This window comes from Chelonia mydas, chromosome 15 (genome assembly GCF_015237465.2).
Source record: "Chelonia mydas isolate rCheMyd1 chromosome 15, rCheMyd1.pri.v2, whole genome shotgun sequence".
NCBI lineage: Eukaryota > Metazoa > Chordata > Testudines > Cheloniidae > Chelonia > Chelonia mydas.
In genome coordinates this window covers 29,104,042-29,126,413 of record NC_057856.1, presented here as the reverse complement: position 1 = coordinate 29,126,413, position 22,372 = coordinate 29,104,042, and the positions used below count along the sequence as shown (strand labels likewise).

General features: G+C 39.4%; 1 protein-coding gene across 4 annotated transcripts in view; it reads left to right on the top strand.

Annotated features, from left to right (window-relative positions):
- The first annotated feature begins 700 nt into the window (after positions 1-700).
- LOC102942381 (SV2 related protein) overlaps positions 701-22,372 on the top strand; it is a 35,161-nt gene continuing 13,489 nt past the window's right edge. Inside the window, exons 1-10 of one of the 4 annotated variants that reach the window (XM_043529908.1) lie at positions 743-979; positions 6,801-6,876; positions 9,069-9,229; positions 11,867-11,952; positions 13,140-13,238; positions 15,181-15,252; positions 15,837-15,961; positions 19,037-19,100; positions 20,806-20,931; positions 22,042-22,170. In XM_043529908.1, the coding sequence (XP_043385843.1) occupies positions 11,875-11,952; positions 13,140-13,238; positions 15,181-15,252; positions 15,837-15,961; positions 19,037-19,100; positions 20,806-20,931; positions 22,042-22,170 (693 nt within the window). In that variant the 5' untranslated portion in view covers positions 743-979; positions 6,801-6,876; positions 9,069-9,229; positions 11,867-11,874. Of the gene's footprint in view, positions 980-1,227; positions 1,341-6,800; positions 6,877-9,068; positions 9,230-11,866; positions 11,953-13,139; positions 13,239-15,180; positions 15,253-15,836; positions 15,962-19,036; positions 19,101-20,805; positions 20,932-22,041; positions 22,171-22,372 lie in introns of those variants that run through there. The other 3 variants (XM_007058331.3, XR_006286079.1, XM_043529906.1) reach the window with 3 other exon arrangements.

The window sequence follows — 22,372 nt, the reverse complement described above, 5'->3', positions numbered from 1 at the left end:
GTACAGGTGCACACACATGTAAACACTGTGAGACCTCTACAACAGATCACCTTTACTAGGCAATCTCTTGCCTTAAGAGACTGCTCCAATGTATCTCCAAACTAAGGGCCTGAGCCTGCAAGCTTCATTCATGTGAACAGCATGCAGTGAGTTCACACACATAAATGTTTGCAGTCTCAAGGCCTTAGGGTGGAATTTTAAAAAGTGCCTAAGTGAGTTAGGCACCTAACTGCCATTGATTTTCAGTGAGGGTCAAGCACCCAACTCCCAGGGTCACACAAAATAGGTTTTACTCTAATCTATCTACCATCATAAGTATGTGTGTAGGTGTTGTCTGTCATTTATCTAAATTAATTTCATTTTCTGAGAAACCCCCATTAAAGGAAGCAGCTGGACAGCTCAGCCAGTTAATTGCTAGTCATTTTAAGGACCCTCTGCTGCCCCTTTTGTGAGTAGATTCACCCCAGATAACTTTGAACCTCCTTCTATTTGTGACTCCTCATTAGAATGTTAACTGCATTTTCCTGTAGTGTTTAATATTCCCTCAGACAACATCTTCCTAATAAGCAGATGTTTTCACACTAAGTATTGATCACAGGAACTGCAACCTCATAGAATCCGATAAAATACTAAAGCAAAAATACAGCAGCCACCCTGCTAAAATAGTAGTAAGGAACCTGTGAGCTTCTGTGGCCAGAGCAACCTCCTGCCCTGGACTTCCATCAGCAGTAGCTTCTCTCTCTCTTCCCCAGGTCTTCTCTTTCTTTCCCCTCCCTTCCTCCACTCCCTCTTGGCTGCCGCTTTGTTTCGGTGGCTGCTGGTGCAGCTGCTGCTGCTGTAGCGGAGGGAGCTGTCCAGCAGCCAGCGCTCCTGAAATCCCAGCCTCTCTCCATTAACCACAATGTAAGAGCAATGAGAACAGCTCTACCAAACCCAGCCTGGCAATGGAGGATGATTTATTCCAGCTAAGACAGCTGCCGTAAGTAGCAGGGGGAGACAGAGACACACAGGGATTTTTTTTTTAACAAACTGCAGGGTGCGAATCCCAGTGATTTTTTTCAGTTGAAACTATTCCTGGGAAATGGCTCAGGCCACAGGAAGCAGGCCATTTTCCTAGTCTGTCTGCCCAGGTTCAGCATCCTTGATCCCTGGATCTGCTGTAGGGAGCTGTTTGCTTTATTAACTCACTCAATTTTTATTTTTACTTGAATTTCGGGTGGGTGGGTGTGCATGTGGGAGGTGGTTATATAATCTCGGAGGGTGCAAAGTGTTATAGTGAGAGGAAACATTAGCAATGCATTTGCAATGTGGATTGCATCTGTAAATAACATCGTGCCAAGGTAGGCATCTTCCCTAGCCTTCTACTTCATGCAGCCAACTGATTGCAGATCACAACATTTCTTCAAAGGGTATGTTTGCAGCGAGGGCCACTGGTGTTTTTAAACTGTGTGGTTTGAAGATGCAGACATTGCTGTACAAGGAATGCTTGTGCATGACAAACTCCTTGCTGTTTGTACCTAAATGCTAGATCTGTGCAAAGAGCTGATAACAACCTGATTGCTGGCTTTGTCATTTTGAAATGGTTTCACTTCTTCTGAATGTGAGAGGTATCCTTTAATAATTACATTTTCTCCATGCTTTGTTGTCTTGCTGCTTAAAACACATCCATATTTATAAAACATTGACTCACGGAGGCAGAGAATAAAGGATTGAACTGTATTAAAAATAATATTGAGATGATGTAAATTAAATAATTTAGTTAAATGTTTAGTCAGTTAGGCTTATACAATGACATGAACTTCAGGCTGTGTTGAAAACCATTTTTATGGTGCAATTCTGCTTTTCAGAAGAGAAAAGATGCATGTTTTCATTAGGCCATCTTTTTTCTATTCTGTTATTTTAATGTACTTAATAATTATCTACAGTGCCTTACAGTGTAGGAATAATTGGATTTATTCAGTATTGTGGGGTCTTGCACAAAAATGCAGCTCTATAAGGTGCTTCATTAGTGAAGAATTTCCGAGGTATGCATCAGTAAACTCATCACTGTGTTTTTCTTCTGTTTCAAATAGTTTCACAGGTTCATTGTTCAAGAGCTGTGTTTTATTCCTTACAATGAGGTTTGGAGCCAGGTTCTTCAGTCTTTACTCAGGCAAAACTCCCATTGAAGTCAATAGGATTTGTTGATCATTTACAATATGTTTGTACAGCATCTAGCACCATGATGCCCCAAACTGGTCACTCTTTAGGTACTACCTCAATATACTTGTTAAATAATAATAAATAATTATTAATAGGTGGGGTTCAAGATCAGGCCCTTTATTAAGAGACAGGTATTTATTAGCACATATTTTGTATGAAACCTAATAATACACTGTAAAATAGTGATATATGTTGTATGAACAATTTTCAGTTATAACCTCAAAGAGAAATTGGGTACAACAGGCCCGATCCAAAGCTCACTGAAGTCAATAGAAGTATGTCCATTGACTTCAGAGGACTTGGGGTCATGCCCTGGGAGTGCTGAAATTCTAGCATGTGGATTTACTATACAGATAATGGTGCTGCTAAAAATAGCAAAAATACAACAGAAAACAAGTCAATTCACATCCCACATAATTAAGTCTGGTGCTCATAAAGCTTTTGTACATAAAATATGAATGGAACATTCATATTAATTGCCTTTTGATAATAAAAATCTTACTGAAGTACAACTTTCAGTATGTGTTTGCGAGCATACATGCTTTGTAGATCATATGATGACTACATATGCATTCTGTTGACAAGCTGACATTGTTATAATGACAATTCTCAAGAGAATGTAAGAAAGTAGTAAATTATTTCATTCATCTTTTAGGTCCAGCAAAGGAAAATTCAAAGCAATTCTGGTTTTACTGAGGTAAAAATACATTTGGGAGAATTTAGAATTAAATTTGCAAATGGAGTTGAGCATAAACCTGAACTGAGAACCTTTTTTATTTCTACTGAATGCAAAAATCCTTTACATATCCCACATCGTTAACAGAACATGGGCTAACTCCTAGTTCCACTGAAGTCAATGGGGGTTTTGCCATTAACTTCAACAGGACCAGGATTTGGTCTTATATAATTAGATTTCAAATTTACAAATGCATGTATTTTAAAAAAAAAAATGATGAACATCTGTTCTTCCTTTGCTTACCTGCCAAGGCCTAAATCCTTTAGACCAGATGCTCTGTTTGTCCTGTTGCAGCTGTTAGCATTACTAAAGAAGTGTAAAGAATGCAAGGAATGCATTATTATGCAGTGGATCAAATCCTGGGATACCCTGAGTACCCGAAGAAGACTCCAAAACTTCTTAAAATGTTTTGCAAGTCAGTTGTTCAAGGGAGCAATAGCAGTGATATTCCCACACAGGTGGATGCTGGACCTTTCCACTACCCATATGCAGCAAAGATTTTAGTGATGAATGACTACAGGTCTTCAAGTGTAGTGTAGTGGGAGAAATAATGCATGTGCCAGGATGGGTCAGCAATATGGTGTGGTCTATGTACTGCCTGATTCCACTAAACCAAAACTCTGCACTATAGGGAAACAGCAGGCCACGTTCACTACTCCTCTCCATGGCCTGTATTAGTGGCTGTGGCCCAGTTGCACAGACACTCTGGTGGGATGGGGCTGAGGCTCAGCCCCTGATGTTTTTTTCATGGATCAAAGTCCTTTTACCTGAGCTTTGCTGATTCCCCAGCACTTTGCCCTACTTTAGGTCTAGTGGTGTCATCAGCTTTTGCAGGAGAAATACAGAACTCAGGTGTCAGGGTTCCTTCCCCACTCTGAACTCTAGGGTACAGATGTGGGGACCCGCATGAAAGACACCCTAAGCTTATTTCTACCAGCTTTGGTTAAAACTTCCCCAAGGCACAAAGTCTTTGACCTTGGATTAGGTAAACGCTGCCACCACCAAGTGATTTAATAAACAATCAGGGAAAGGACCACTTGGAGTTCCTATTTCTCCAAAATATCCCCCCAAGCCCTTACACCCCCTTTCCTGGGGACGCTTGAGAATAAACAAGATGAGCACAAACCAGCCTTGGATTTTTAAGACCCAAAAAACCCAATCAGATTCTTAAAAAACAGAACTTTATTAGAAGAATAAAAAAAGATAAGAGAATAACTCTGTAAGATCAGAATGGAAGATAATCTTACAGGCAGTCAGATTCAAAACATAGAGAATCCCTCTAGGCAAAACCTTAAGTTACAAAAAGACACAAAAACAGGAATACACATTTCCTCGAGCACAGCAAATTTCACAAGCCAAAACAAAGAAAACCTAATGCATTTTCTAGCTAGATTACTTACTAACTTTACAGGAGTTGGAGGGCTTGCATGCTTGATCTGTTCCCGGCAAAGGTATCACACAGACAGACAAAAGCCTTTTCCCCCTCTCCAGATTTGAAAGTATCTTGTCTCCTCATTGGTCATTTTGGGTCAGGGGCCAGCCAGGTAACCTGAGCTTCTTAACCCTTTACAGGTAAAAGGACTTTGCCTCTGGCCAGGAGGGATTTTATAGCACTGTATACAGAAAGGTGGTTACCCTTCCCTTTATATTTATGACATCAGGCTTGCCAAGTATAAAGTCTTTCACTTCACCTTTTAAAACTGTCATATGTGCATGTCTGACTGCAGCAGCTGCAGCATGTAAGGATAATTGGTGGGTATTTGATGTTGTTGTCCTTTAAAGAGAAGGAAAATGAAATTAAATAAGATAAAGACCATCACAGCTAATCTTTATTCTAGGCTAAAAATATTAAGTTACTGAAGACCAGAAGAGACACAATCAAGGCTAAGATAGTTTCTCCAAAAAACAAAATAAAAAAACCATATTACACTGAAATACAAGAGGGTGTCAGTGGCTAAGCTCTATAAGTTACACAGGTGTTACAAACGGTGGGGATAGAGTGAAAAAAGGTTTGAGGACTCTGTGACATTAGTTGTGCATTTTGAATAGAACTATTACAAAATATTTAGCCTTTAGCTGTATCCTGATTGTTTGGCACACACGTGAAGGTAATAAGATGGATTGCTCTTGGCTCTAAGCCATAGAGAGGCCTGGGATACAATTGTGACTACAGAGAGTGCCATTATGAAAATGAATATGGAAATGCTTGTGAGCAGTGTTCTGACATATACTGCAAATTCCAGTGTGATGGACTTTTAGGTAGACGCCACAGTTTTAACTTTCTATTCTCAATTATTTTTGGCGCCACCTTGTATATAGGAGGAAGGGTAGGATAACCTTCCACCTCCATGGTAGCATACAGTGTGCATCCAAAGAGTAGGAGGGACACCTGGTGATAAAAGAGAGAATTTTGATTCCTTAATAAGTATTTGGTTGTCCAACAAACCAATGAAAGAAAAATGCACGGATCTGAGACCAGGGCCATAAAACAATATATATTTGCTAACTGGTCCCTCTCGAGAATACTTGCACTGGATTCTGCAAGTTCTTTAACAATGCACAGCAGGATGTGCAAGTTTTTTGAACGATGTGCTCGCTGCTCCTTCAGCCTCTCTTCTACTGCTAGGCAGGAGTCGTTTGGCAGTTGGGCAGCAGCACTTTCATTAATGCAGGATTGGGTTCCCCTGTACTCCCTACTCATCGCTTGATACCGTGTGCTTATTCTGCACTTGTGCTGTGCAGGGCCAAACTCTTAAGGACTAGAGTTGGGAAGTGATTATTGCACGTTAGATAATAACCTTGTACATTGAAATAAGAAATAAGTGCTGTAGCGTTATGTTTTCTTTCAAAAGACTCAACAAAAATCTATTCCCCAGGATAATAAGTCCAAAATAATTTCCAAGAAGGGTGCAAAAAAGTCTTTTTGATTTCCAATGGCTTTTGCCTACATGATTATGTAAATAAGGAACTTTACTAAACATTTCCTTCCGTTTTTTTATAAACAGCATGTAAATCACAAGTCTATAAATCCGGAGATAGCACATTTATTCTTCATTTGCTTTACTACAGTCATGTGTACCTCCATTTTGTTGTATGTTGTGAATATTTATAGTCCTGAGCAAGTCTCCTTTCTGAAAGCAGCTTTATCCCAATGGGATCTATTTCTAAAATAATTGTACATGAATAAAAATGGCCAAATCTTGACTACCTTTCTTTGGGGAAAACTTGAAGAGGCTAAAGTTCAAAATGGCAGGCAATTACAGTAGTTTCTCACTGCTATATTTCTCAGTTGTGAATTTATCTTTTCTGGGGCAGTCTATAGGAATCATCTAAAATTATGGATCAAGAATTCAAAGGTTTTGCTATGCATATAATAACAGCAAAAGAAGCTACCATATATTTACAATGTCAAACTTTCTAGAAATGAAGTATTTGTTTGTATGCAAGAAAAGTAAAATACTGCTTAATATCTGTTAACATGCAGAGACTTTCACTGTGGTTCTTTGCTCTGCTGACTAGTCTCACAAATGGGGTTACTTTTTAGGGAGCCAGGATGAGAGGAAACAGAGGGCCAACTGCATGCAAAACTTTCTGGACCTGTTTCTTTGCTGGTTGTTGGTATGATCAAAATGCCCAGTAAACCTTTAGAGCAGTGTTGTAGCAGCCTGTACAAGCAGTCTTAATCCCTAGAACTCTCTTAAGCTCTGGGTTGCAATCTTGTCCTGCTGCTGCATCAAGTAAAAGAGGCTCTCTTCCCCCCACAAGTGATACCTGCACAACACAGGGCAGATTTTGTCCCATCAACTCAGCTCAGGGCCAAATACTCAAGTCCTTACTTGGTTTTTACTCATTCCTTACTCAGGCAAATCCCTGGAAGTATGCCAAAGTAAGGAGTGAATAAAGACTGAGTGAAAACCGAGTAAGGACATCTGGATTTGGTAAGTAATGTTTGATGTTTTCAGACTAACTGTTTACATTGATTATAGCCATACTATCCACATAAATTAAGATTAAGAAAATGACTGGCCAATATAAGTGTGCCCTGAATCCTCTGGGGTGCTGAGATCTCATACACTTCAATGGGAGTTGAAGATTCCCCACACCTTGAGGGAGGTAACCAGCCACAAGATTGGACCTCCATTCCATATACATGGTCTAACTTAATAAAATCACAAGTATATTAAAATAGTTTGCTCCCTGTCACAATATCAGAAGATGGATCTGCAGAGCAACCAAATTAATAAGCAACCAAATAATAACTTTACATATAGTTGTTCATGTTAACAGCACAGAATTGTAAGTTATTTTCTGCCAGGGATTTTCTTTCTGACTACTTGTCTGTCTGTCTACATGCGTACAGGCACATGGATTAAATAAAGTTGTGTCATTTAGTTTCAAATGCTTTGTCCTTGTTGTAGAAATGGACTGTATTTAATTTTCTGCATTGTTTTCAGAAGATTGATTTGTGTCCCAGAGGACAATTAGAAATCTTGAAATTTGGCAGGTAACTAAATATTACATAATGAAGCAGGATTCATAAAATAATTCAATATTAGAAAACAACTGGCTATCTGCACTAAATTGACTACTTTTTTCTTTCTAGATGGTCACTGTGATAGATCTGTGACTACAAATCTGATTGCTTTTACATGCTACTGTCTTAAACTGAGCTTGTGTCTTTAGCATTATGGAATTCTCTAAATATATTTATTCAAATAAATAATCTGAATTAAAGTAGTTGTGTTATCTGTGTGTTTCTGGAACCTCAATATAGTAGGTGAAGTGATGAATGATAATATTTAAAAATGAACCGAGGGATGCTAAATGGCTAGCGAGACTGGTAATGTGACAGCCTTTTACATTTGGTCACTACCTCATGTTCATCCCAAGTCAGTTGTGAAAGTGAATGGATATTGTTACTCTCTGATGGCTGTAAGGTACCCTATGTGAAATAATTTGGTGATTCTCATTTTGGTTCCCAGTAGTCAAGTGTCTGTATTTGCCATCATAATCCTTTCTAACTGGGCCGTGCCTTGCTGGCAATCTCAGCAGCAAGGCTGAGGATTGAATGAGTCCTGAAAATTGAACTTCCTTCTCACTTTCAGAAGGTGGTCCTTCCAGTTCAGGGTTGAGATAAATTTATAGGAAACTATGGGAATACTTTCCCTTAAGTAAAAAGAAAAGGAGTACTTGTGGCACCTTAGAGACTAACCAATTTATTTGAGCATAAGCTTTCGTGAGCTACAGCTCACTTCATCGGATGCATACTGCATACTACCGATGAAGTGAGCTGTAGCTCACGAAAGCTTATGCTCAAATAAATTGGTTAGTCTCTAAGGTGCCACAAGTATTCCTTTTCTTTTTGCGAATACAGACTAACACGGCTGTTACTCTGAAACCTTTCCCTTATGTGACGCATGTTACACCTACTCTGTGAACAGAGCACTTCAGTCTCCAGTGCTGTCAAACTGGCACTTTTTTGCCTGCACTAAATTCATATACTCGTTTTTGTTTTGTCAAAAAGTGATTTTATGCAGTGTTAACTGTATATGCAGCAGCCCTATCCTTTGAGTCAATTGGCATTAAGAAAACTTTGCTGTCAAAAAGATTAAACCTTGTAAATTGTTAATACAAACATTGAATTCAAGGCATCACTAATGGTCTTTAAAGCCTTGAATGATATGCGACTTGGATATCTGATAGTTCACCTCTTGTTTTAAGATAGGCTAGGAAACATCCACTTTCAGAACCTAAATATGAATGCTTAACATTTCAATGGCCAACTATGTGATTTCAATCAGGTGGTTAGATATCCAAATGCTCATCCATTGTAGATGCAAAAGGTAGGGAGACAACAGGAGGTTAGTTTTAAAATTAAGATCTTCCGTATCTAGTGGCTGGGCTTACACCTCAAAGCATGATACAAGACACATTTGTTTTGCTTAGTATTTGGTTAAATGGTTTTGGTTTGTGCTTTAATCTCAAAGGGTCCTGCTACCACAGCAACAGGCACTATAGAAGTTAGTAAAATAATAGTTAATAAAACATAACTAAATGAAGCTTCAGCAAATCATATTACTATCCGAGAAAAGACCCACAGGAGAATTTGCTCTCATTTCTATATTCTTAGGGTGGTCAAGTTTCGCCGAACAGGGGAAAGTTCCAGGTCAGACGAAGATGCCATTTCAGGAGAGCATGAAATTCAGATTGAAGGTGTTCGGACAGAGCTAGAGGCTATAGAGCTAGAAGATGGAGCTGCAGTGCCAAAGGAATTTGCCAACCCAACTGATGGTAAGCAGGACTTTGGTTCTCCTCTTAGAAAAGGGATGTGGCTTCTACATTTCACTCAAACTGCAGCCAAGCCTGAGCCTACTGGTTTTAGAGAACTAGAAAACCTGCAGGTCAAAGTGATAAATAACAATATGGATTAATTATGATGCAGCTGATACGTCACCATTTAACTAAACTGTCTTCTGAGGGGGTTGGATTGTTTGCTTGTTTTGATGTTATCAGAACTGGAGCCAAAGCAATTCTCAGATCAAAACACACCTGAATTTAGGGGATGGTCAAAGTATGAATCCAGAACTGGTTCCATATTTTCCAAATCCTTCCTGTCTTCATAGCTTGCCAAACCAAAACTCTGGATCCAAACACTCCAAAATTATGGACTGTTCAAGATCTGGATCTGAATTTGGGATCTTAAACCCATATCTAGATATTGTAGATTATAGGGCAATACAACTGACATACTGATCAGTTCAGATGAGTCAAAAGGTCAAATAAAAGCATATTTAGGATTTATTGCTTGATCCTGATCGGTGGGTTTGGACTGAGCCCTTGCAGCACTATTTCAGGAGGATGGAGGATAGTTAACTTGGTATGTTAATTTTGTAGTATGCGTTCAATTACATGATGGCTGAAAGCTGATGGCATCTGACAGTTGTTTGGTAGCCTGCATGACACCAGTTGATGCAGATAGTTGAGTACTTAGTGGAATTGCTCCTAGCTTCTTTGTTTGGGGCATTTCAGCACTGAATACTAAATGTGCACATTTTTCTTTCGATGCTTGATTGTTACCTTTAGATAACACAATATAAATGTGACTAATTTAATTCAAAATGTTCTGTTGACCTAGTATTAACAATCACAGTGTAGCTGGATATTTTTTGTTCATCCACTTCTGTTCAGTATTTTTCCTTACCGTTTCCCGCCACATCTCTCTCCATATCCATAATGAGAAGAACACAACACCAGTCAGGAACACCATGGCCTCCAGGAGGGGAAAGATGGGAGAATTACCTGTTTGCTACCAAAAAAGCACTTTTACTGCCTTTGTAACCCTCCATCCTCCTTGGAACTGGGTCTTGGGTCACCACATCTTTCCTCTGTTTGAGAGGGCTGGATAACTTCCCTTTAGAACTGATCACTGCTGCTCCTAAATCATCTTGCAGGGCTCACTAGAGCAGTAACACATGGCCTGAGGATGAAGCCTCTGCAGTGTTGCTGGCTCCCACTTGTCCAGAGGGAGAAACTGAGCTGAGCATTCCAGCTTTTGTCTGCTGGGACAATTGCCAGCCAAGGGAGCTTATTTACTTAAGAGGTTGATGTAATTTGAATGCACTGTAGCACTTGGAGTGACTTGTAGACTGATTGCATAGTATGGGCTGTGTTTCTTTTCCCTTTTCTGTTTCTTCTCATTCAGTTATGGTGGAAGAAGTGGGATGGAATTATAATGTGATATGCCCTCCTTCTTTAGAGTATTTTATTTGGGGTTTTCTGGCACTGTGCATTTTCTCTGTTGCACATTTGTGCCTTTCTATTTATTTATTTTACTCTAAGTTTCCCAAAATAATATTCAAACCTGGGTGAATCTCTCCAAAGAGCTCAGCATACCAGGGAAGGTCTGGGACATGCATTAATATGGAGAGAATTTCTGTTCGCGATCCACCCTAAAGGAAAGCTCAAAAGCATTGAAGAGACATGCAACCTACGGCAACACCGTGTCTCTCAGACACATGGATGTGAAACCACATACTGACTTTCTGAAAAATCTCAGCACTGGTTTATTTGGGACCTGACTTCCAGCAGTGTATTACAAGACTAGCTGAAGTTTTACTTTTTCTTCAATGAGGGCATTTTAATGGAGAAGTTGACTTTATATTTACTGATAGTTGGTATTGGTAAAACTTTGAGACTTAAACTGATTTCAACCACTACAAAAATAAAAATGCATTTATACTGACATCTTTTTATTCTAAATTTTAGACAGATGTGTTTTGTAATGTCCAAGATAGTAAACTGGAGATGTTTGATAGTCTTCAGATGAGACATAAAACTGTGGTCCAATGCATGACCATTTGCAAGATTCAAAACCCTGGGGGTATTTTTAGAAAGAGTATCAGTGATTGTCCACGTGTCCTGGCCAAAATATCAACTCAAACCATTACATTCTGCCTTTTTAGATTCCCTCTGTAATTTTAATTGGATAAAATATCCTTCACTTCCTGTCCTCTTGTATAGTATTGCTGTGTGCTGTTAAACAGCTGCTGTGCTTCACTCCAAAGAATGCTGCATTTCAGTGGTGGGTGAAGTGTCCCCCTTAAACTTAGCGTCAGGTCTTCAGCTTTTACAAATTATTGGAGCTCCTCCAAAGTCATTGGGACTACACTGATTTATATAAAAGTGCTGTATAAATGTAAGACATTATATTAATATTTAGAATTATTGTATTTGGGAAAATCCTTGAAGAGAATGGAAGTTTGCCTGAGTAAGAACTGAATAAAAACTAAATAAAGCCCTAAGGATTTAGCCCGTTATTAAATTATTATTATTAATTAGATGTATTATTAGAAGCTCTATCTTAGAGTATGGCTCTTATAGGAGGGAAAGGAATGCAGCGCTGAACCAGAATTGTTGATTCTTTTCTAGATACTTTTATGGTGGAAGATGCGGTGGAAGCCATCGGGTTTGGGAAATTCCAGTGGAAGCTCTCTGTTCTTACTGGATTAGCATGGGCAAGTAATTGTTGCCAAGGGCAATGGCATATCAGCCCCTCAAGAAATCCATGTAATACACTAATATCCACATGATGTATTCATGCTCGGGGACAAACACAAACAAACAAAAATGTAATGAACAAGGACTTGAAATGTTAATAACTACCAGAATGAGACCTAGCATGTGAGGAGAAAGCTGGTTAGGCTTTTTCTGTATGTCTTATAAGACAGGGCTGGAAGGAACCATTTGGATCCTGTACTCTAAAACTTTGCTTCAGGTAGGAAGGGTCCCAAATTACACGTACAGTAAATTGATCTCACTTTTCTTTAAAAACAAGCTAGAGATTTTTCCATATTTATCACATTAGGCAAAGTGTTCTATATTCTCTGTGAATTCATCATCAACATGGTTTTCCTGATAGCTGAATATATCCCTGTTGCACATCAGCCCAGTGCTTTTAGGGGTTGGTATCCAGGGCAAATTATTCTGTTTTCTATTCTTTAATTGTCAATATTTTACTTATAAAGAGCTATAATGCCCCTCCTCTGTAATATTTTTAGGCTAAACATGTCTAGATCCTTCATTTTCTAGTTATTGTCTATATATAGGATTACAGTCTGCCCTGATTTATATCCCTGTGGGTAACTGAGGTAGATTTTGGCCCATAGATGTTTTCTCAAAGTATTTGGACCAAATCCAGCAGTGATGTATACGAGGTTATAAGTTATATGGCAATAAGTAGGTCTAACTCAGTCTGCTTTTAGGGGAGTCTAAAGCTAATACAAATCTTGCTAAGTAACCAGAAAAAGGAGTTAAAACAACTTAGACTCCCTGAGACTCACACCACCTTATGCACCACTTCTGAATTTGGCTCTTTGAATCCTACCTACTAAAAATTCTGATATCTTGTAAGCTTAACTGCTTTAACATAGCAGACCATTCCAAGGCTATGGGGGCAAAGAGAAATGAGTTTTGAAGTGCTCATATCCCAGTGTAAAGCTAATGCTCAGAAAATATAGTGCTTATTTCACTGCACTGTGCAAATCTGCAATACAATATCTGTCTTTCAAACTGCACTGCCATGTTTTACCTCCACAGCAGGAATGACTTCAGCAGGGAGGGGTTAACTTAAAAGAGGAATATAATCGGTTGTTATAATGATACTATTCAGGCAGTCATTATTTTTTCTTTATTGCCCTTCTAGATGGCAGATGCAATGGAAATGATGATTCTAAGTATCCTAGCTCCTCAGCTTCATTGTGAGTGGCGATTACCAAGCTGGCAGGTTGCATTGCTTACATCGGTAGGAAAAATAGCTGACAGCTCCTGTATTCTGTAAGGTTTTTCTACTCATTGCTGTTCAGACATTATCGTTTATATCACAATGTAAAATCTGTTCATGGCCTTTGCAAAGGGGAGGAGACTAGACCAGTATGGATCTCTCTGACTTTGGCTCACTGGTGTTGTAGGAGCCTTTCCTTTTAAGAGACAGAATTTGAAAATATGAAACTCAGCCAGAACCGCAGATTTTGCCTTATGTGGGTTTCTCATTAAATGTAATTTCCAGCCAAACGTATAAATTGACCCAGGCTCATCCCAAAAAAACTCAGACGCCCCACCTTGACTCACAGAAAGGGTTTGTAAATTTTGGTCATCTTTTCAGAGGACCTGCTTTCTCACCCTGTTGGGAAAGTCTAAGCTCCTTTGTACATGGAAGGAGTGGGAGCCCTGGGGTAGAGTGGGATTTTCTGTTTGAGCTGGGCTCTCTAATCATCCTGAAAGTAGAGCCCTCAGAGAATGGTGCAACAGTGCTGGAAATGCAGATGGGCTTTAGGGATGAGAAAACCAGAGTGTAGGACATGGATGAGTGTGAATACCTTCTACTTACAATTATTGCTTCTTTGTGGCCTACAGCTTAACTCTCAAATTCCCATAACATTTTTCTCTCCCATGGCCTTTGATGGCATTTTTGAACTATACCGATATTGCACAAATTTGTAAATATGCTAAATACATTTAAATCAAATAGCTAGTGTAAACATCATGCCCTTCACCTAACTGACCTCAAACCAGCCCAGCTAAAGGAGGACCTTAGCCAATGTTTCAGCATAGCACAGTTTTGATCTCAGTGTGTAAAGGGTCAAAAGGATGGAGTATCATCAAATGTGACATGAAAGCTGGTAAATGTATAACTTTTAGAAATGGACCCTTTCTTTCACCACATATTGCTTGAGGCTGCAGTTCTTTCTTAGATAAAACTCCCATTGACTTCAATGGGATTTTTGGCCATGTAAAGACTGCAGGATCTCACCCGTGGGTGAAACCTGGTAGTTTTTGTCATTAACTTCTATGGGACAGGATTTTAACCTTATGTTTATTTGTGGAGTATGCTGTATTTCCTGTAGTATCACTATTACTAAAGGTACAGTTTTTTCTTTAACATTATAATCTTTTTAATTGACTTCTCTGAAGTTGTAAAATCTAATTATGTCTCCATTCAAGGACGGTTATATAACCTGTGAGACCAAACCTCACACAAATTGCTGGTGAAACTGTCAGAGGTTAGAGAGGAGCTGAGTGAGACATACCTAGTGTCACCAGGCATCCGGAGGAGCTCAAAGCTGCAAGGTGTTGAGCACTCTAGCCTGATTCTGTAAAAAGCTTAAGGCCATGTTTACTTTTAAACATGAGTAGCCCCACTGAAGTCAACAGGACTGCACATGCATGTATGCTTCAGTGCTTTACAGGATCTGAGCCAGAATGCTTAGCATCTTGCAGAATCGAGCCTCAGATGAGTAGGATACCAGCATGCACACTGTAATGTCAGTCGCAGATTATCTCTGTGGACAGGGCCTTAATGACCTTTCATTTATTGGCAACTTACACTAACTAGTTGTTGTCTCATAATTCATTATCACTTTGTTTATCAAAAATATATGCGTTGGGTTTTCAGAAATACTCAGCATCAGTCTAACTGGTCCCATTGAAATCAATAGTAAAACTTACATTGCCATCAGTGGGTGTGGAGTTAGTCCATTGTTGAGTGGTTTTGAAAATCCTACTTTGTATATGTAAAACTCCTTTAATGGAAACTGGACCCACAGCACCTTAACATAATACAGAGGTGACAATGAATGTTTGAATTTTCTGGTTTGAAGGTAAAGTTGTGCAGCTTTCTCTTCTGAGCTCTTCTCTGGAAATTTATATGTGCTGTTAAGAGGAAGGCTATTTCTGATTTTCCACAGGTGGTGTTTGTGGGAATGATGTGCAGCTCTACACTCTGGGGAAACATTTCAGACCAGTATGGCAGAAAAACTGTAAGCCTCCAACTTTTACTGAAATAGGTGCCATTATAACACAGTTACAGTGCACTCCACTTCAGTGCATAACATTTCTGAATTGCATAATCCACATACTTGTACAAGAATCAAGCAGGCCAAAGCCAACCCAGTTTCTGCTCCCAGTGAGGGCAACAGGGTTGTAACAGTAAATGAGAGCTGAGAAAAATAAAGAATGAAGTAAATAACTGTCTGACTGTGTTATGAAATGAAGCATGTTTTCTTTAAAGAGAGTCTTTATGATATTCTGGGCTCAGGTTCAGCAATGCATTAAAGCACATGGTAATTGTCCATGTTGCACACAGTATACTTATTTGCTTGTGCAAACTACAGGGATTTTTGCCTAATGAGGGCCACAGGCACGCAACATTTGCACATACAGTTCTGAAGTCTCCTTTAACTATTTTGGGCCTAGCTTTATGAAACCCTTGGCTCCCAGCTTCACAAAACTGTTCTCCTAGAGTACTTTCTATGCTTCCTGATTTAGGAGATCTGGGCATTAGTCTATAATTTTCTAATTTGTGTTACAGCATCATCCTTTTTCTGTTGTTTGTTAAATGCAGGGGCTAAAGATCAGTGTGTTCTGGACCCTGTACTATGGGATCCTCAGTGGTTTTGCACCAGTATACAGTTGGATCCTTGTGCTCAGGGGACTGGTGGGCTTTGGGATTGGAGGGGTACCTCAGTCGTAAGTAAATATTCACGTTTCAAAATATTCTCTTTCCCGTTTTTCTTAACACTGAAATCAATGCTCCTGTGGAATTGTGTATGTCACTCTGTGTAGGGGCCTTCTGAAACTAAGTTCCTCTAAAGATGTTAACATGGATGTATTAAACTCTAGGAAGGCTTTTGAAATGCACAGTATTTCTGTGAGGAGGTGATTAGACCCCTGATGACTAACACATCCTTCTGAACAAACTGGGTGTCTGAATTTAATATGGTCAGAAGCGTTACATACTTGTAAGTTCTATTGGATTTTCCTGTACTAAACTAAGGCAATTAGTCATTGATGTTCAGTCTGCAGATCTAGAGCAGGTTTCAGAGTAACAGCCGTGTTAGTCTGTATTCGCAAAAAGAAAAGGAGGACTTGTGGCACCTTAGAGATGAGACTTTAAAGCAGTCAGTGAGTTAGATCAGCCGCTTATTTTGGTGCTTTTACACAGAGCAAGTGGAGTGATAATCACTGGAGTTCTGCCTCCTACAAGCAGACAGAGCAGAACAGACAGGATCCTTCTCTGTCCCTTCAAGTGTCCAGGAAGTGGGGTGAAGGCAAAAGGCGCTAACATCCCACTCTTGCAGCAGCAGGGAAGAGAGAACAGATAGTGTGAAACTCTCAAAGAGACGTAAAATAACCCAATAGCAATGGCTTGACATTGCATTTCCATGTCTGTATGATAAAATTGAGCCAATAAGTGATGATGCTGAATTGTGACAATACCAGGTCATGACATGAACACTACTAATTAGAAGTAGGGCCAACCTGGAGCCCCCTTGAACTTTGTGAAACTTTGGATTCCTATCCAAATCTGAGCCTAAACTTTGAGCCTCAGGCCCATCTGTGTAATGGATCCAAACTGGAATTCCAAATCCAAACAGCGTCCAACTTGGAACAGTTTGAATAGCTTCATGGATGAGGCCCATCTCTGGTCAGAACAGAGAATCAGGACATAACTCCATGACTGTGAGGCTCCCCTCACTTTGGAAGAGGCTTTCCAGATTTTCAGGGGGAAGACCCCTGCTGTAGCCTTTTAGTTGTAAATGGAAGGGAATGAGTGTAGCTGTTTACTCTCCCCTTCCCATTTACTGTATTCTCATTAATAATTGATGTGTTGCACCACGAGAGGTGCTATTTCAGTGCCAGAGGAGCCTGACTTAGATTGATGGCTCATGGATTTGTTTACGAGATGAGTCAATATCCTGCGATGGCTGCAGCTTTTCTAGTGCCATTCCCACAAATCCAAATAAAGGAACCACTGCTCTGAGAGGCTTCTGTAATACTATTAGTATATTTCCATTGCTCTTTAGCCTCCCTCCAGTAAGACTGCTAATGACAGCAGTATGTGTGTAAACTAGGAAAGTCATTAATCTGCCACATGTTTATTAAGTGTGAGCCAGATTCCGCCACACAGCTCCCAATATGCATTACTAGAATGGGGCAGAAGAGCAAAAGAGGCACAGCATCAGAGTTAATGCTTTGCATGGCAAACACTTATGAAGAGATAAGTCCCAATTAATGCCATTTTGCAGAAGAAGAAAGTAAAGCACATGACTTTCCCAGGGTCACAAAGTGAGCCAGTTACAGAGGTCAGAATAGAACTCAGATCTCCTGAGCCCCTGTCCCGGGCTCTAATTCTGAATGGTCTGATTGGCAAATGGAGAAATGTACTCACGGCGGCAGAAAGAGCTGGGGTTTGTTTTTTTTAATAGTCTTAGACAAGCTACAATATTGCATATGAGAGGCAGAATTTCTGTAGAGTTATTTAGTCCGTAGAGTCACATGATTGTATTATTGCATTCTGTAATGCATTTTGGGATAGAGTTTTTATGAAAGATGCTGTTTAAAATAATGCTTTGTACAATTAGAAATTAACATATTACATGTAGGAGCACATTTATCTGCATATGCAGGAGCTGTATATATGAATCAGTGGCCTCCCAGGGAATCTTACTATGAAATACTATGTGACACTGAGTAGGACATAATTATTAGCATTCACAGCATCCCATAGATACAAAAGTAGGAGATGCAGAGCATTCCCCTGAAAAGAACAACCCACACACAACTGTAATCACTGTACTCTATTACATTATATGGGGAAAGCTCTGCATTTTATTACACTTGACTCTATTTCCTTCTGTTTTTTAATCACTGATTTAATATTTGATATTTGCAGTGTTATCCACTGATTAACTGAGCTCTGCAAAGTCACTGAGAGCTCAGACCTGCACCTCTGAAATCAGTAGGAGTTTTGCCATTGACTTCAAAGGTAGCAGGATTGGACCCTAAAGGTGTTTCAGCAGCAGATACAGGGCCTGGCAAGTCAATGGAATACAAATATGGTAGGAGCAGAGAAATAGAAGTCCTAACAGACTGTTTAAAACAGACAGGACAAACCTTTGATTGGCTTCTGTCCCTTGTATTAATCCTCAGGAAACACTCACACAACAACTGTGCAATTCAAATGTATTGCCCTTTGGCACAGTGGGGTACAAAGGCATTGCAGAGAATCAAGTCAATTTTTTAAAATTCCCGCTTAATAAAGGAATGCAAAATTTTTTATACGAGCAATAACAATCACAGCCTCATCTCCTGGAGGACTGAAACCTAACAAAGATGAGTGACCAGCAGTGAAATTCTCCTAACCAATTTAATTAAGCCCTGGGGAACTACCCTGCCCAGCCACTGTAGGAGTTATGCATTGAATCCCACTGTGTGAATGCCTGTCCAGACCAGAGCTCTGAGCAAATACACATCAAGGTCTGCTAGCTCTAGCAGGTTTGAGTCTGAGGTTACAAAGCCACAGAGAGGATCCAATTCTGTCCTCCATTACACTGCTGCAATCCATATTAAAGTAAATGAGATTGTGCTGGTGTAAATGAGAGAAGACTCTCATCCAGTGTCTGTAGTACTGATGGCTGTGTGGGCTGGGAAGGGTTTTTATGTTGTCACTGTGGTTTGGCAGTTTTAATAGGAAACAAATCAAACGCCTGAATATAGCTCAGTGTGCTAACATGACATTTTTCTCAATGTTTATCTTTACAGAGTAACCTTATATGCTGAATTCCTTCCAATGAAAGCTAGAGCAAAATGCATTTTATTAATAGAGGTAAGTGGTGTAGCAAGCTGTACTTGGTCCTTAGACTTGGAGGCCCAAATTCTGCTTTCAGTTGTGTCCATTCAATCCCACTGACCTTAGAAAATTCAAAACCGGCTACAACACATAGATGGCTGAATTCAGCTCTCTATGCCAGTGTCAGAGAGAGCTGAATTTAGCCCATAAAGTGTTAAAATGGAAAAAAGTATGACTGCTTCATGGATGTTTGAAGGCAGCCAGGTGTTACTGTTGAGAGAGCTGTTACTTGATCTGCACTCAGCGGCTTTGAAAGGGCTGTCCCTGTGAAATCTTGTCCTCCCTGAATTCAAATAGCCTTTTAACAAAATTAATCTTCCAATATAATTGCTGCCTAGAATTAGTTTTCGTTGCCTGACCTTCACTAAATAGAGTTCAGTAGATGAGCAACTCTCTTTCATGGTGCTGGTATTCTTTTACCCTCTTCTTGGTCTGGCTAGTTCTGAGCATTCTGGATCTATGTAATCACCCAGTGGAATCAGAAATTTATCCTAAGCATTGACTAGTTAGTTAACAGGAAAAGGAAATTAGTCCCTGAGGGAACTAAAAATCAAAGGGAAGAAAATATCAGATGGACCTGGGTGGCTTTCATGACAGAGTGTCCCAGCTCTGGCCTTACTAATAAGGGTCTCAATTCCTTCCTTCTTTTGCAGGCAAAACTCCTGTTGGTTTTGATAGTTTTACCTATGTAAGGAGAACAGGACTCTAGATCTCACAGCAGTTTATAAGAATTATACTTAGAGATAGATTATTATTATCCTAAGCTACTTTATTATGTCCGGGTATCAACTGAAGGGGATCTAGAATCATGTCTTAATCATTCACACCATGAGGAAGTTGCAGCTGTTTTGAGGAAACTGTAGGCGATGTGAAGTATATGTGGCCAAAATCTACCATCAAGTGACATCATTGAGGCAGCCCCTGTAAATTGGAACAGAATTTGGCTCATCAACCACAAATTAAGTGTTGACTCATTATTTACCTGTCTGCAGTTCTGCTGAAACAAGTGAATACAGCACATTGATCTTGCTGAAGGTGAAATTTAACTGTTTGAAACCACCAACATGAGTAGCAGAGAATGTCCCATCATATGAAACCTTTTTTTTTTCCTTACTCAAAGTTTTCAGTAACCTGAGTTTTAGAATGGAATATGGATTTACGAAATGCTTGGAACATAGGGAGAGTTATGGACAAAGTCTGAAGACAAAAGGTATACAAATATAGAAAAGCCCTCCCATATATGAAATATGAGGCTATTTTATATAAGAAGCTGCCTCTGATACCAGTTTATTCGTCTACATTTAAACATGGCTTTCCAGAGAACATTGGTAATAAGTTTTCAGAGCTGAGCTTGTGGAACATGAGAAAAAATCCCATTCACAAATGGCTGGATTTCTCTTGGCTTACATCTGTGTACATTTTACATGTCTCATCCCTGATTCACCACCAATCTCTACGGTACAGAGTTTACAACAACAAATGCTGTATCTTGGCAGGGGATTAGACTGGATGACCCTTGCAGTCCCTTCTAACCCTATGATTCTCTGATTGTAGAACTTCTGGTTGAAGAGGGCATTAATAGAGATGGTCCTTCTCCTTTTTAGTTACTGTGCTGTTATCAGTCATGCATCTCAGAATTCTTTTATCCCCCTTTGTGACCGTTTCCTTTTCGCTTTTGCAGGTCTTTTGGGCCATTGGGACTGTATTTGAAGTCCTCCTTGCAGTGTTTGTGATGCCCACTCTTGGCTGGCGTTGGCTGCTCATTCTTTCTGCTGTTCCACTCTTGCTGTTCGCCATCTTATGTTTTGTAGGTATTCTTTACTGGAGAGATGTTTGTGCAGCAAATCTAACATTTCACAATAAAAATATAGTTAATATGGAGCCTGATTGAGTGGAATGTGACAGCAATGAGTTTCCTGATGGTACCCTATTAATAAATCTGAAGTTATGATGTAAATGATACTGCTTCAAATGATGCTGTTTCAACAGCTAGTAATAGTAGGCTTCTCAATGAGAGTTGTTCTGATGATGTAATGCTTGTAATCTGATGCCCTACTGTAGAACGCTGATAGTTTGGAGTTCTGTGAAACCAGTCAGAACTGGGATTCTCTCTCTAATTTACTCATGCAGTTTCAGTCAAATTCAGTGGAATCAACCTCTTACTCTTATTAAAATCAGTTATTTTCTGATTCATCTTGGGACCCTTAAATAATTTTACTGCAAGTCACAGCTTCCATCTAATCTGTTGTCAATTAAAAACTCTCAGAGCGCATGGCAATCTCAGCATGATATGCTATTTATATATTACAGGTCAGATTCTTAAACAGATTCACATATTAGTGACACTTGAACTTGTCTACCCTGTTTGATGAAAGTATATGTGATAGCAACCCATTCCCTTACAAGCTATATATACACTCCTGTCTGAGTAATAATTTGACTATTTGGCTGCTGTTATTTTTTAGCCATTGTCATTGTTTTTCAGGAATCTCTCCAGATAATTACAAAGGTGTTTTAAAATCTTATGTGTTAAAAAAATACTTTAAAAATGGACAATTTTGAATATCTTCAGACTCCTGCTAACTAATTGACTGTTTTGCCATTCCTGCTGTGAATGTAATACCAAAAAATTCCAAAGATATAGTCAAATCTTTCAAGAATAAAAAGCAAGTAATGGAGGAGACCTCTTGTGGGATAGGTTTAGGGATGGATGCCTGATGATATGATGAAAGGGGTATCTGGAATTTCTTAAAGCCTGTTGCAGAAAGAAAAATCTGTAATTCATCAAGGGCTGGTTCTGCAAGCTTTCGCATCTCATTGCAGTTAATGGGACTACTCACATCTGCCCCAGTCAGTTTATTGTCCTGTCGTTGACAATATTGTGTCTGATCTGATCTGCTGTGCTTTGCTTTCATAGTGGCTGCCAGAAAGTGCAAGATATGATGTGTTATCTGGAAACCAAGAGAAGGCTATTGCCACTTTGAAGCGGATAGCAGCAGAAAATGGAGCTCCAATGCCTCTGGGAAAATTAATCATTTCCAGACAGGTGAGTACAGGAAACAGACATATTAACAATACTGGATATAATAGAAACTGTGCTACTTTCACAAGTAATCAGTGTTAAGTTTAATTTTCACATCTTTACCAGTAATAAACACTAATGAGAAGTGATCACATATGCTAAATTAATGGGGAATTACACCAAGGGCCTCATTCTGATTTATACTAAAAATTGTGGCAGTGTAAAG